General features: G+C 38.7%; 1 protein-coding gene across 1 annotated transcript in view; it reads right to left on the bottom strand.

The window, feature by feature from the left end:
• The window catches only part of Herpud2 (HERPUD family member 2), a 31,502-nt gene extending 15,944 nt beyond the window's left edge, over positions 1-15,558 (bottom strand). The window contains exons 1-3 of the mRNA XM_057767668.1: positions 15,402-15,558; positions 2,869-2,946; positions 157-270 (exon numbers count right to left, since the gene is read on the bottom strand). Of these exons, the coding sequence (XP_057623651.1) occupies positions 157-270; positions 2,869-2,946; positions 15,402-15,548 (339 nt within the window). The 5' untranslated portion in view covers positions 15,549-15,558. The remainder of the gene's footprint in view (positions 1-156; positions 271-2,868; positions 2,947-15,401) is intronic.
• Between the last annotated feature and the right edge of the window lie 937 nt (positions 15,559-16,495).

The following is a 16,495-nucleotide window of genomic DNA, read 5'->3' on the forward strand; positions in this document are numbered from 1 at the left end:
CATTTGTTCTTTGCTGTGATGAGGACTGACCCAGAGCCTCACATATGCTAGACCGTGTTGTACTGCGGAACTACGCCCCAGCCCTCCATTTAGTTTTTAGAGGCAGATAAAGAAAATCAGAGAAGTTCAATGTTTACTCCTCTCAAAACAACTCACAGAATTGGTGCTGGATGCCAGTGCTTCATGCCCTTCTCTATTGGTGATGGATTTTGGAGAACTGGGAGGACTCCGAGAAGTACAGACTAGATGAACCATATGATACTCATCTTGCTAAAATTAAAGAAGATCATATTTAAAGATAAATTTACAGTTCAAAAAGTCACTAGCTAAGCTAAAGTATTGGACTCAAGACTTAAATTCCTTTCCTTTCTAGCCTAGCCATTTTGTTAGTAATAAACTGTTTAATATTTGGAGGTAAGTTTGCCATTTTAATATTTCGTAGCCTTCTGAATGCAATATTTTCTATCCATGCTTTCATGGTTTCAATACTCAATGACTATTACATTAAAAGTACTTGGCATACATAGATTTTAAGCAACAAATATTACAAAATATTTCATAATAAATTTACTATTTTCATAATAAAAATTATCAACATAAACTATTCAATATAAAGCATATACTGTCTTAACAATGTAAGAGTCACCTTGAGATTTCAGACCCACAAACTCTGAATAGCAGAACTACTTCAGTTACTTGAACATACCGATAAAAGCAACTCAATCTCTTTTGCCTTAATTTTAGCAAAGTGAAGTACAGCTTTTTACTGCTTTCTAAACTAAGTCAACATTTTTTATCTATAACATTTATACACACAGATATAGAGCATATATTTGAATTCTATTCTGTAAATATTCCATATTATTTCCACAGATTTACAACTGTGGCTGAGAAAAAACATTTTAAATAATAACTAGGCTGGTCTTTATGCTTTAATGAGATCACACAGAAATGTACACAAGACAAAAAGCTGGTAAGCTAGAAAACATGATGGCAGCAGACAACAGAGGAGGAGAGAGCCAAGGTAGCATTTCTGAACAACTATGAAGAGCAGCAGCAGCAGCAGCAGCAGCATGGGGAAGGGTGGGCGGGCAAGAGTCAAAAAAAGATGCCTGAGTGAAAAAGGGAAGACCTGATCAACTACCAGGAACCCAGACTTGTGCTCAGTTCTGAGGTGAATTCCAGGAAAATCAAGGGCAGCCTTAAAGGAACTTATAATATTGTTAACTGACCAAATTAGTGCATTCGGGCACCACCACAACAAACCAGTGCAACAGGTCGCAATGAGAGACATACATGACAGTATTTTGCATAAAACAAAAATCTAAACTACAGTTGCTCTAGGAGTCTAGAGGATAAAGTTCTTGGGGTTATGCTATTTAAGGAAAAGCTTCAGACAGACAGCACAACATAGGTAGTCTCTCTTGATACACAAACTCAGCTTCTGAATAGGAAATACTGAAGTATCCAATGTGTATCCCCATAAAACCAGGGCCAAAAGGTCATACTAATAATGGTTTATCAAAACATCCATCCACCTTCGAGGAATATATCTATAGAACATTTTATAACTAAACAGTTTGTAGAACCAATACCAACATTTTACTGAAAGGAAACCAACTTTAAGAAAAGAAACAATTCAAAGAACCATTTCAAAAATAGCACTTCCCAAGGTGCTTACACAAGGTCTGCAACAGTCTTTTGAGAATATTCATGTTCTGGCCTCGGGCTGTTATTCAGAATATTTCAGAGAGCAGAACATATAGCAGTTTTAAACAGGAAAACAAAGTTCAGGATAGCTCACTGGTAGTGCAAGTCCTAGGCTGGGGATGACCCAGCACCAGAAAAGTAGAAAAAAAGAATAGGTGAGCTCATTTAAGGACGATTCTATATAATACTATAATAGTGGAAACATGTAATTATACATTTATCAAAATCCACAGAGTATGCATCACCTAGATAACTCTGAGAATGCATAATTTCAGTGATAATGTCCACTGATCACAACTATGATGGCTAAAGCAGGCTATACATTAGGAGAAAGTGGATGAGAAATCTTTGTGCTATAAACTACAATATTTTTTAGGTGGGCAGATGGTAAAACACTATAGCCATCTGATACAAGCAACTGAACAGTCAGAAGCCACACTGGCAAAGCTAAAAAGGCCCTTAAGTAGAGAAATACATTGGCATTACATTTTATGTGTCCCACAGGTGATCATAAGCAGAGTAAAAGAGATCAGGAATATCTGCATTAAGACTTCAGTTAAAAAGCCAAACACAAAATAGAACACTATACAATCTTACTATATTCACAAACAAAAGTAACATAGCAAGAATAAAAAGTTATAAAGTAAAAACTTCACAAAAAACAATGAGCTAAAAGATGCATTAAAATAATTAGCATTCGAGTTGACTGTCAAAGAGCTACCTTGGAGCATATGCAGCACTGCCTTGGAGCATCAGCGTTTAAATTCTGATTAGCAGGTTTGCCACTTCAGCATCATCCTATTTCCTTTCTAGAAATTAAACTCCTAACTCAAACCATTAAAAATGTTATATATCCTGATCTAAAATGGTCTTATAGAGATGTTATCAATCTTTGAGCACTGTAAACACTCTATGCTTGGAGTACCGAAAAGTCAGTGTTTTCTTCTAAAAGATGAAAAACATCTGAACAAAAGATTCAGATTTAGCTCAGATGGGCATACAAAACTGTTAGCCAAACACCCTCTATGCACTGCCTTGTTGTTACCTTCTGATGTATTGTATCTGTTCTGCTACCCACAGGGGCTGATGAACTCAATCTGCTAGACAAAACTTGAGATGCAGTTTCTCCCACTCTTCTAAGGTAGAAGGAGAGCTTACTTTTCTGAGAATGTCTTTCAGCTGCAGATGGTCAGGAAGCAGTCGGCCCGAATACACCAACCTCTGGTCCTTCGTCAACTAGAAATGGGATAGAAGAAAGAAGTCAGTTTTTTTACTATATATATTTAAGGTTAGGGAAAACATGACCAAATGTGGATAAAACTAAACTCTCTTTGGGGACAAGTAAGAAGAAAACAGATATTTTAAGAACTTTAGTGCCAAGTTCTGCTGAAGGCATTTAAGAGCTGGGCAAATGGCAGCATATCTGTAATAATAATAATAATAATAATAAATACAGATCATCACATAAAACTTGACAAAAAGATAAACAAGTTTGTTTTATCGGCTGTACTCTTAATTAAAAGCCTTCAATTTCATATAAACAGAAAGGCAAAGGGCCTTCTATCAATAGATATTAGAAGATAAATGTTCAAGATCACTAGTTATTTTGAACTGGTTTGTCAGTTATTTTTTTAATATAAAGTATATCCAGACCCATTTTCTTCCTTCAAACACAATGCAGAAGAACTTACTAGCCTTAGTTTGAAAGTCATTTAAATCTAATGGGAGTTCCCACAACTATTCCTGCTTTGTACAAATATCTACACATTCAAAACCACAAAACCAAAGAAAGCAACACAAATGCATGGAGATTCAGTTGTTACCTCTATATGTAAGCAATAATAGAAAGTGTGTTCTGGTTGGCTCTGTTACATTTTAGTACTTCATAGTAAGTCTACTAAAGCTCACACTGCTAGCATTATTTAAAATTAGTGTGTTTCTGTTAGTCCCCATAAAGCATATTTGCAAATGTTCCTTGAATTCCAAGGAAACAATTCATTGGCTATACCAAATGTTAAATTCAAAATCCAACCCAAGCCATAAATATAATTTTAAGCAAACTGTATTTTCAGCAAGGCTATGACAAGAGTCATATATTTGAAAGTCATAATAGAAATTATTATGCTGAGTGACATCAATAGTTCAGGCATTCTTAGACACGAAAAGACACTAGAGAAATACAGTTACCCTTCCAAGATGCTTAACTGATAGACGAGATTTTTAGTGTGCCATTTCTAAAATGCAAAGTGTAAACTCCTATATTATAAAAAAAAAATAAAAAAGGTTTTTTAATGCCAAGTCTTGAAAACTCTAACCAGCACATAAAAACTGAACAGAACTCCCTCTATATACATTTGATCTTCATTTCATTTCCTGCCACTTAACCTCCCTCCCTAAAACTCTTAAACTCTAGATTTTGCTTGCTAATAGAGTAATTAGTATCTAGAGAGCAAAGTCTTGGAACGGGGCTTGGTTTCAAGGGGAACCAGCCCCGTAATTAGAGTTGTCACTTCCTGTCCCAATCTCCAGAAAGAGGGTCCTGGTGTGGGAGGTCCTTCTGTAGATGTGTTGTTTTATTGGTTAATGAATAAAGAAACTTCTTGGCCTGTTGATAGGGCAGAGTAGAACTAGGTGGGGAAACTATACTAAATGCTGGGAGAAAGAAGCAGAATCAGGAGAAACCATGAAGTCCCTCCAGAGACAGATGCTGGAACTTTACCCCGTAAGCCACAGACTCATGGCAATACACAGATTAATGGAGATGGGTTAATTTAAGATATGAGTTAGCCGGAATGATATGCTTAAGCTATTGGTCAAACAGTATTGCAAATAATATAGTTTCTGTGTGATTATTTCAGGGCTGAGCAGCTGGAAACAAACAAGCGGCCTCCCTACAACAGGGTCCATTTTGAGTTAACCATGGTCAGTGAGTTAATCAATCATACCTATTTCCATTAAAATCCAAAAGGATTGAATCACAAGAGTTTCTAGATAGCTAACTTGAAATTTAAAAACTAATCAAATTAATTTCTTTTTAAATAAAAGAGTGCTCAGAAATTCTCCACCACCCTCCTCCCATACTATCTCTATTGTCTATAGTAAGTACAAGAAAAGTGTTTCTCCGAGTTCTATGAACTACTCTATCAAATTAACCAAACCCAAGAAGGGAATCTGAAGAAGCTCAATTTAGAGCCAGCTGTTCAGAAGCACATGTGACAGCCTGGTAAATCCACGGGAAAAAGGAAGAGCAGGCAGACCCACAGTACTTAGGTATGGGATCTGACAGTACATCTTCAGATGAGAGCTAAATGAGATGACACACAATGTCTACACATTATGGTAAGTAGAAATCACAGAAGTGTTTTGTATTGAACGTTGTGATACTAGCGTTGTGATACTAGGAGAAAGCAAGCTTCCTAATCTGTATCCTATAAGCAGTGAATGGTAAATATACATGCACAAGTAAGTAATGAGTTAATACCTGACCAAATAAATCTAAAGTTCCTTTTATAAGTGTAGGGGAAAAGGACCAGTCAAAGAAACACACCCTGACCCTGAAACCAGAATCAATGAAACACATTTTGTCCCTGATCAACCTAGAGCACAGAAAGTAACCAGTGCCTAAGCATGAAACCAACCAATCCCTGAGCACAAAATCCAGCCACTCTCTGAGCTTGTCCAAGATCAGGGATTGAAATCCGACCAAGCTCCACCTTGAAAGTCTTCACTTTGGAAAAACTCCACCCCTAAGAAGCCCCCTATATAAGCCCTGTGCTTGTTCAGTTTGCTGCTGCCTTTTCCACCCTGGCAGACCCTCCCCGATTCCTCCCTCCCAATAAATCTCTTGACTGAGACTTGGGTGAGACTTTTCCCCAGCAGAAACCTTCCCCTAGGGAGCAGTTGTTACACACTGGGGGACCTGAGCAGAACTGTAACAATTCTGCTAGGGAAACCCTCCCCTGCTGGGGTAAAGTTGTTACTTTGGGGAAACCTTTCCCAGGAGCAGAGCCATAAACTGCTGTGCTTACAGTGGTTTTGTGGTATTCCTGGCTCCTCATTGACAGAATACTTTTCCACCCAAGCTGCAATGCTTACAATAAGTATTATAGCATCATAAATCAATATTTTTTTACCAGACTAAACATTTAATTACTAGATACTCATGCTGTACCATCACTCAGCCTAAATTTGCATGATTTTTTCTTTACTTCAATATAAAAATTATCTAACATATAGAATGGATAGAATGAAAGGAACCACTACCATGTTAAAGAACTCTCAAGTACTCATCAACAACTGACATTCTTAATTCTCTTCCTCCCTGCCCCCTTGAAACCTCAAGATTACATTAGAGCAAATGCATTTCTTTCCACTCGACTTGGTACAACCTCTAGAGGTTTGCTTCAGTTTTTTAATAACTACAGGACTGCCATATTTAACCATGCAGCTCAGATTTTCTCATTTCTTAGAGATGGTCTGAATCAAAATTCAAATAAGGGTCATACACAAGACTGAATTATGTCTCAATCTTTTTTGTTATTTATGTTCTCAAACAACTCATGTAGCCTAGGTAGGTTTCAAACTTGCTCTACAGTTGCAGATGGCCTTGTCTTCTCATCCCCGTGTCCTACACAGCTGCAAATGAGCTTGACCTTCTAGTCCCGTCTGCACTTGCTAAGCACTGGATTACAGGTGTGTGACACTGTGTCTTGTTATGTGAAGCTAGGGATCAAACAAACTCAGGGCTTCATGAATGCTAGGCAAACATTTTACCACCTGAGCTACATCCGCAAATATTTGCACTTTCTCTTCATTTCTCCTGTGCATTTCTGAAAGAAGTCATTATCTGTCTTACAGTTACACTTTGTGTTATTTGGGTCAACTGTATCCTCCTGGTACTCGATATTGTAGTAGTTAGGTGTGGAGGCTAATTAGACTCGGAGTAAGGTCTGTGACAGGAGTACTCTGTAATAAAGCTATGTACTTCCTGCACCATTAGCACAGGTAGATTAGAATGGTGACTTTTAGTGATACTGAGCTTCATCAGAGGTTCTGATGTTGCCAGACTAATCTGTCCTTTACAAACTTCCTATCTACCTTAGTAATTACCTATATAGTTGCTCCAATCTTTTATTATAAATAGCAAACTTGTTTTTCTAATTCCATAATTTCTTCTGTTTTTAGTATGATCATTCTAGATTCTATCTCATTAGCTAGTTGGTTACTCAGTCTACATGAGGAAAACTACCACAAAGTGCAACTACTTCCCTTTGTCAGTTTTTAGGGTGACTGCCCAAGCAACCTCCTGCATGACCAGTGAGGTGTTGGTAATTTTTTTCTTTAGTGTCATTGTGAGTTCACAGAATTTTGTGCTTTTGAATACTAACATTTTCTTTGTCTATTAATCCTCAGACTGCACCATTTTTGACCATTAGGAAGTTCACTCTAGTGTCATTTCACATGATCTCTGTCTGATCTAATAGTCTTCTTGCTTTCAGATGCAATATGCCCCAGGTTCAGCTTCTAGTTTTTCTAATGAGGCCTAGAACTGTCACTGATCAGGTACCTAAATCTTTTTAATTGAAATGGTACCTAAAGACAAAAATCTGAAAATTTGTAGTACTTACTTTTGTCTTCAGTGAGCAAAGCTACAAAATAAGTTCTTATTTTTAAAAAACAAAAAAACAAAACAAAAACTTAATCCCTGTGTTCAGACTGGTATTTTCTATTTCAAGTTTTTACTTATTTGTATCTTCTCTCAAGTTTAAAAGTAAACTTGTTGATGGCATTTGTATGCTATTTGAAAATTGTTTTATTCTACTTATCTTAAAATAATAATCACAAGATTGTTACTAATAATTTGAATGAAATCTATAATTTCTTAGACTTCTCCCTCCCTGTCCTAAGATACATACCACTAAGGACACAAAGTCAAAATAATGAGCTTCACCTGGAAGCTACAATACCAACCTGACAAGCAAAGGTGCCACCGGAGCAACAGCGCTAGACTGCTACAGGTTCTGATTGGATGTGGGGACCACGCCAGAGTAGTAATTCATGCCTGACACTGAAAACCCGATGTAAGACTCATAGGCCCTGGAAGGGAATCTACTACTGTAGTTTTGCTAAATTTATCTGGCGTCAAACTGCCTTCTAAATATTTATATTTACAATCATAAATTAGCACTCTTCTCAGTCTTAGAGATGTTTCTGTCTGCAGTGGGAAACAGTTAATTTTGACTCATATCTGGTCAAAGGGCTGAGAATACAAGATTGTTGAGAGTTCAGTCTGAAATAGGACATCCTATCGTTTCTCTCCCCACACATACACAGAGTTCAGGATCACATTGTGGAAAAGTGGTCGCAAAAGATGCAAGAGCCAGAGAATGGAAAGAAATGTGAAAGGCTATCTTCAGGACAAGATATGGCCAGTCAACCACAAATTCACAACAGAGGCTATCTGCACAAGACTGGGCCCATCACCATTCCAACATGGATGGGGCGGGGCTCTCGCAGTTACTGGCTGCTGGAGAGGAAAATCATATCCTCGGTGTAAGCATTTATAAGCACCCTTGTCATGTCAACAGCCTCCTCTTCCCTCCCCCATAGTTTTATATACCTTCTCACTAAATATATAGTTTTCTTTCCCTTCTTACATAAAAGGCAGGAAACTGTGCTTTCTCTCTGAGGGCCCTGCTTTCTTAGTATATCCTGTGGATAACACCTTAGTCTTTCTAACAAATATGTAATATTCTACTGTACTTAAGTACTACACTTATTTATATTTATTTGAATGTTTCCAGGCTTCTGATATACAGGGAACTTCTCTCACATTATTCTATTTATCTCTGCATTCCCTCACAAAACCTAACTGGAACAGACACAAGAAAAAGGACAGCAATGTAGTGGGAAACAGTAAATATATAAAACAAGGCATTTCTCCCCACAGGAGAGAAAGAGGACAAGAGAAGTAGGGTCTATAGAAGGTCTTTGGTTCATGCATATTTCTTTTTTTGTGGGTTGGATTTTTTTTTAAACAACATCTGTATGCCAAAAGGAAGAATCTAATAGAAAAAATTGACATTGCAGGATAGAAAGATGAAGATTATCAAGAGCAACATCACTGATTTACTGCTTGTGGGGTCTTGTGCACAGGAGCCAGACTCATAGAGTAGGGCAGATATATAGAGACCGCTGAAGAGGAGTCAGGAAATATGTACAAGATACTACAGGCATCTCCCTGTGCCTTGCATTTCTCATCTACAAAAGGAGGAAAATAACAGTATTTACTGCACAGGTTGGAATCTAAGAACAGAATGCACATCAACCTTTTAAAACAGAACACAACATTCAAGAGACCACAGATATTAATTTCTGCTATCTATATTAGTTCATTAAGATCTAACAGGACTATGTGAAACTGTTGGAAAGTGATATGCCTTTCCAAAACGTTGCTTTGCAACATCAAGGCAACAAATCAGGATGCTCAAGAGCAAGACTGACACAAAAGCAAACTTGGCTAAAGCTACAAAAGGCTGAACAAGTAAACCTTGACCCATACTAACTTTCAAGTCCCCATTTCAAACGACATTTGTAGGTAACAACAGAAATCTTTAACCTTCTCTGTACAGAAATACATTTTGAAGTTGGCAAAAAGTCCACGTCCAAAGCTTAAGTCATTTAACCTCAGATTTTTAGTGGAAGAATGCCATTATTTACCAGTTACTTCTAAGGCACTCAACCGACCTGTACATAAGCTACTTTCTATGTACATTATCTCTACTTCTTTCTTAAACTGTACCAGTGATAGAATTAATCAGAAACTATCACATCTGAGCAAGAAAAATGCTAGAAAATGCAGTATTAAGAACCACTAATCCACACACACTTCCAGTATAAGCCATTAATCTTTACAATATATTAATAATAATAGTTAATAATTAATAGTTAATAATAATTTTCTATTATTAATAGAAAAACAATTTTATACTTTGTTTTGAGACTAAATTTTTCCAGAAGAAATAGCTTCAGGCACTTCAGTCTCCAGAAGCACATGCTTAAAAAATCTACATTATAACATCTGGACAAAGGTTTCTCGGTGTGTGTCCTGGAACAGTGGATATTTGATGGTCTTTTCTGACCTCCTTGGCACCTGCACTTACATACACAAGGAAAACACTCATACACAACAGTCTAGAAAAAAATTTAAATATTCACAAGTCCAACACATGAATTTACAAAAACAACTATATTTTCATACTTCAAAAGATTCGTTAAGTATGAAAAGATTAAAGTTTGTCTGTATATGTAGTATGTGTCTATAGACAGACTAAATGGGTCTCTCTTATATGACTTTAAAAATCATGTCAAACTCAGAAACAAACAAAATGCCCACATGTTCTCCCTCATATGTGGATCCTAGCCTATAATGTGTGTGTGTGTGTGTATTAATAGGTATCACTTTGTGAATATTATAAAATTTAAAAAGGAGACCAAGTAAGGGTAATAAGCGGTAATAATAAATGATAAAATGTAGACAAAAGAATAGCCATTTTAACTGTATAGAGTCTGTGACCGGGCAAGTGTTTGAGTAATGTGTTGCTTCTATTAGTAAGTTAATCAGAATAAAGTGATTTAAAAAAAATCTCAAAAAAAATGGAAAACAGACAAAAAAACCTCTACACTAAATGTCATGACACTATTATGCCCAACTTTAGCATAACTAAATTCTGTATAATTTCAAAATATTAATTCTGAAATTTAAATATGCAGATTTTAAAAATATATGATAATGATTCAATAAAAGTAATCTTCAACTGGCTGGTAAGTTCTAATAACTAGCATACAAATACTCTGAAAATAGAAACTATTACATTTCAGTTTACATGCTCAGTCCTAAGTGCCAAATAGCTTTAAAGAGTTAAATACAAGAAAGCACACAAAATATGGACGCTGTGGAATACTAATTTTTAAAATTTCTAAACATGTCTCTAATCAAATTCCCTCAGTCCAAAGCTCCAGGAGATTCAGAAGTTTATAAACAGAAACGTGGTTCCCCAAACAGCCTCTAGTCTCTATCTCCTTACAGCAATAATCAGTGTTTAGAATCTTCAGAATATACAATATCTGGAATTCTCAATGAATATTTCCTGATTAAAGGTTTTCACTCATAGGTCATTCAGTTACATGTCAGATGTATGTGCAATAGGGAATGCCATAGTATAGAATTTAATACACTGTGAAGAGAACAAAAATAGCAACACACTCTGCAATCTTAAAATATTATGCTCCCATATTTTCTTATAGTTTATCAGAATAAATGGTACTAACCACAGTAACCTGATTAGGTGCTAGCACAATAATAAGAATATGTTACTCAACTCTATAGTTTCTAGATATTATAGTATATTTAGGTACATATCAAATGCAAATCTTTTTTTTTAATTAAAGAAAATTCTTTAACATGTATAGGTATTTTGCCTTCATACATTACATGCCTTTGTACCAAGTGTGAGTATGATGCCCACAGAAGCCAGAAGAGGGCATCAGATCCCACAGAACTGGAGTTTAAGACACTTGTGAACAACCATGTTGGTGCTGGCGATTGAACCCCCATCCTCTGCAAGAGCAACAAGAACTCTTAAACGTCTGAGCTATCTCTCCAGCCCCAAATATTTTTAATAGTCAAATTCATTTTTTTCCTGCTTATAGATGTATAATTGATAGAGTCAAGTCACTACAGGGCAGCCTATTGCCAAGTGTGTGTGTGTGTGTGTGTGTGTGTGTGTGTGTGTGTGTATACACACACACACATATATATATATACACATATATATGTATACATATACATGTACATATATGGCTAAGGGCCTTCTCTTTCAAGTCAGACCAACTTAGGTTCAAATCCAATTCTACCTAAAGAGTTTTATGACATTAGACAAAAGAATCATCAAGTCTCTATTTTCTCATCTATAAAGGAGCTAATATCACAAGATGTCTACCACAAATAAACATTATAGAGCATATCAAGTATTTACTAAACACCTGGTCTAAACAGTAGTTTAAAATCAGAGCAATTAAATAAAAGCATTTTAGACAAATCAGTATAATATAAAGAGAAATTTAAAAACTCTAGAACCTCCAAAAAGCATTAATGCAGTATTAAACAAAACCTTATTTCTTTCTAAGAAAAAGGGCATGAGGATAAGACTAAAATACTTGAGTAAATTTTAGTCGGCAGTCATTAAAATCTTCAAATTTCTATTTTTCATCATTGTCACATTCAATCTGACAGTACCATTTGTTCAGTGTTTTTTATACTGAGCTATGCTGCTAGGTGACATGAAGTCCTGTTAAATTTGTTAAAATTATATAAGACAACTGTCTTATCAAGTAAAAAGTATTCATACATATGGATTCTACCATCTTGAAATCAATAGTCCTGAAGTGATCAAGCTACATTTTAATGAACAGTAGGTAAGGAATAGGGAATTACAAAATACTAAACAATAAAGCTCCAAAAAAAGTTACAAGACATACTACTTCTACTGAAGAAAGGGAAAACTTCCTTCTGGACTGCATAATGTTATAATCTCAGAACAGAACCTGTATTCACTTGCTTCTGCTCGTTTCTTCACTTCCAATAGAAGTTAATGTAAAAGAACAGCTTGAAAAGCTAGTGCAGGCTCCCCTGGCTAATCAGGAAAGACAGAAGACCTAAGTATTGAAAGCGACTGCTTTAGTTTTTTACCACCATAAAATAAACAGCAAACATAGAGGAAATGTACCCAAGGTAAGACACACATCACAAGGCACTGTGACCCCAAGCACTGGAAAGCTTGCCCTCAACATCAAATTCAGGATAAGGCAACCCATCTCTAGCTCCCTACTGTTTGCAAATAAGATGACATTAAGAAGAGATGGAAACGAGCCTAATGACAGGTGAATTTTATATCTTTTAATTGGATAGTACATCTACTGAACAATGTGAAGTTCAGGCATTTTGGCATTTACATCTCTGATAACTAAGTCAAAGTTCAGACTAGAATCCAACACTCAAGGCAAAGTGGCCTTCTAATAAAGCTCTTTGGCATCCTATAGAAATTACTAAAATTTTTACGATCTGAAACACTATCAACATGAACTGGTACTAGTGAACTTCCCAGTTCCTAAACCAATTACAAGTATCTTTGGAAGTTACCTGAATTCCAAGAGCTCAATTCCACATAAAATTTTCACATATATATACCATATGTCTAAATTCTAAATTAGAAAATATCTTCCCCTTCTAGTCTTTTTACTTAGAACTGTCACACTAGCTAGTCATTTTACTTAGAACTGTATTGCTTATCATTATAATAAAAGGTTTAGAGTCCTCAGCGCAACATTAACTCTGAAAGAAGAGTAGCTGGGCAACGTGGCAGGTGGGAGGACCCACAGTCCCACAACTTGGGAAGCTGAGATGGGCGAATCAGAATTTGAGATCATGCTGTGCAAACCAGTAAGACCTTCTTGTCTGTGAAGGTGAGGCATGCACACATGAATGCACACACAGGACATAACACTTAGAGCATTTAAAAAGCCGAGTGAGTCATCAGGGGCAGTCACAAGGATCTAAACTCCTGTTATAATCTTGCTTCATTACAAAATGTTTTGACTTCTAAATAACCTTACAAAGAAAATGTTTATGACTCCCAATTCCTAGAGCTGATGTCTTCTATTAGCTAGAGTACCACTAACTGCAGTTACTCAACAACCGTGATGTTTCAAATTAACTTCAGGTGTAAGTCAGAACAGAAACCTGTCAAGTCTAATAATTGCACAAAATTTTCAACCTAGAAATGAACTTGACAAGACATTACAATCCACTCAGAAAACTTGCTAGAGAAATGTTACAAAGTAAAATCATTAATTATAGTATGTGGTGCAGGCTCCAAAAGACTCTCCAGTGTGTCTGAGTCAGGCAAGCCAAGAAAGAGTTCTGCAAGTGATGACCCCTCAGGCATCAGGACCAGCTGCCCAACAGTTCTGCATTAGTGACTAGCTGTCCCGGGACACGTCAGGCAAACAGGCTTCACATCTCTATCTCACGTAGCTTTTTGGATTTTTTTTTTTTTTTGAAGAGTTTTAAAGAGTACTAAATCTGTTTTGGTTTGGGGGACAAGATCATGCTCACTGTGCAGCTAAGAATGACCCTGAACTGCTGATCCTCCAGCTTCCACCTCTCCAACTGCTAAGATTACACCACATTAGGCTTAATCCAAACTCTTGATTCACATATTGCAGACCAAGTCCCTTAATGGTGTAACAGTATAACATGTAGATCTCACCTTAGTACATACTATACCAGTACGTGCATACGTAAGAAAGTACTTTAAAATAGTATTTGGGCTGTGTTATGAAATCTATGCCAATCAATGACTATTCTCACAAGGTGCTTTCTATTTCAAAAATGTGGGAAAACAATAATATGCAATAGAAAGATTTTGGTGTAAATCTTCACTTTCAAACTTAAGTTTTGAATGAGCAAAAGTCCTAACCTTTAGTTTGTTCCAACTACTAAGGAACTCAGTGTTCCCACACACAAAAAATATTTGTGTCACAAATACAGCTAAGGACGAATGAGTTTAAAACAAACAACAAAAAATACACCCTCCAGCTTTGGCAATAAAGTAATTCAGTGGTTATTCCAGATGTCTAAATCTTAAACAATACTGCAATAGACACTGTTCTAAGTCATAAATATCTTAACACAGACCAACATCTTCCATACTGAGGTGCACAAAACAGGCCTAAAAAGCAGTTGTTTCCCAACTAGCTAGTATATAAACCAAGTCTCTTTATTATTTAAATATAAGATTGAGTAGTTGAATACTAGATGCTCAAGAATGAAAAAGTTACACAATAGAGCATAGGAAAGCCTCACTAAAATATACTCTAGATGACACACCTTTCTAAACTATTCAAAGACTTACCAACTACGTACCTTCAAATCAGACTTTAGGGACAAATGGCGACATTATCTTTCCAATACCAAGATAAAGAATGGAAAACAAAGCCACACTGATCTGAGCGAAACAGATGACATAACCAAAGAAAGAAACAGGTATCAAATGACTGGGGTGTGTAGGAAAAGTGCCCGTCTCAATGTCTGTATCTTCAGGAGAAATGTGAGGTGGGAAGCTGGGGAGCAAGGTGAACTGCAACTCACAACACGTGCGATGGGGTGAGGGTTAAAGGATAATTTTCGCCAAGTCACATACTCATTCCAAAAGAGGAGAATATTCTCTTCGCCATGAACATATTCCTGGGCCAGGTATTTAAAATTAAAATGGAATTTTGCCCTAGGAAGCAATGAAAGTTCTAATATAGACCGTGATTCTTTATCTCAAAAACAAATAAAATTAGTATCTGACATTCACAATAGATGACTTTAAGTTGCACGGAAGATGGTCCCTTTTCCATCACTGCAAATTCTTGTCTCTTGGTATTTCTGTATACTCCCTAATTAACTGAACCTCATTAGCAAGATAATGATGGTGGTTCACTCAGGAGACACCCGCAACCTCACAACCAAAAGTATTTCGAATGGAGACCTATGTGATTGGTGAGGAGGGGGCAAGCTTGGCGAAGGGAGGTACCAGGCACACGGGGCTGCAGGCCAGGGCAACTGCGTTCAGTTTTACACTTACAGGTTTGCTAGGGTACACGTTAGATAGATGCGTTTTTAGTTTCCCCACGGTCCAGTTCAAGAAGCAGCTAATAGTCTGGTCACTGTATTTCTGATTCGGTGCCTTAATGATGAGAGTCACAGGAATCTCCATCCCACTCTGCTCCATGGTGCTCTCAAAGTCGGACAGTCTAGCGGCGCTGAAGCTAAGCCGTAACTGGGCGGGCACGGCTGGGATGGGGACAGAAGTGAGTTCTCAATATTCTGGGTCCAAATCAGTCACAAGCACAGCGGGCGATACGAAGGCCATTGCCGGTACCAACGATGGACGGTGGCGGTGGTGGCGGCAGGCTCTGGGTGCCGGGCCGGGGGTGCAGCTGTCCCCGCCAGGTTTGGGCTCCGCCTGGCTCCGGACTGCGGAGGAAGGCGGGCAGGCGACCCGGGGAGGACGCGAAGGACAGGCCCCGGCGGACCGCTCAGCGCCCCGCCCCCGCCGCGACCCCCGAGCTGAAACGCAACAAGGCCCTACGCGAGCACCCGCGCGGCCTGAGCGGCTGAAGACGGCGGCCGGGGAGCGAGCCTGGAAGGAGGCGGCAGCGGCCGCGGAGCGAGCCTCAAGATAAGGCGGCCGGAGCGCAAGCCCGGTGGAAGCAAGGCCGCGACCGCAGAGCGAGCCCGGAGGAAGGCAGGCCGCGGCCGGGAGCGAGCCTGCGAGCAGGAAGGCCGCCCGGGGCTCGCCCTCCGGGGCTCGCGGGGCGGCGCGGTAGCAGCGGGCGACTGGGCCGCAGGCGCCTCGGGCCCTCCGGAATGCGGCCGGGCGGCAGGTGGCTGAAGGAGGGCGGAGACCGGGCCGCGCTAGCGCCGAAATTGTTGTGAGGAGGGTCGGGTCCCGGGGAAGCCGGAAGAACCGAGGCGGAAGTGCGTCACGCTCGCGGCACGCCCTTTCGCCCGGCCGGGTCAGCCCCGCCCGCGAGGCCTGCTGGGCCTCTGAGTGGCCGGTGCCGGTGCTCGGTCCCCGTGACACGCGACCACTGGCGTGGCTGGCGCTGGTGTACCCCGCCTTCCCCACACCCCCAAAAGTGGAGGAAGTGCTCCGGCCGGCGAGCTGGCTCGGCA

This window comes from Chionomys nivalis, chromosome 4, assembly GCF_950005125.1.
Source record: "Chionomys nivalis chromosome 4, mChiNiv1.1, whole genome shotgun sequence".
Taxonomy (NCBI): Eukaryota; Metazoa; Chordata; class Mammalia; order Rodentia; family Cricetidae; genus Chionomys; species Chionomys nivalis.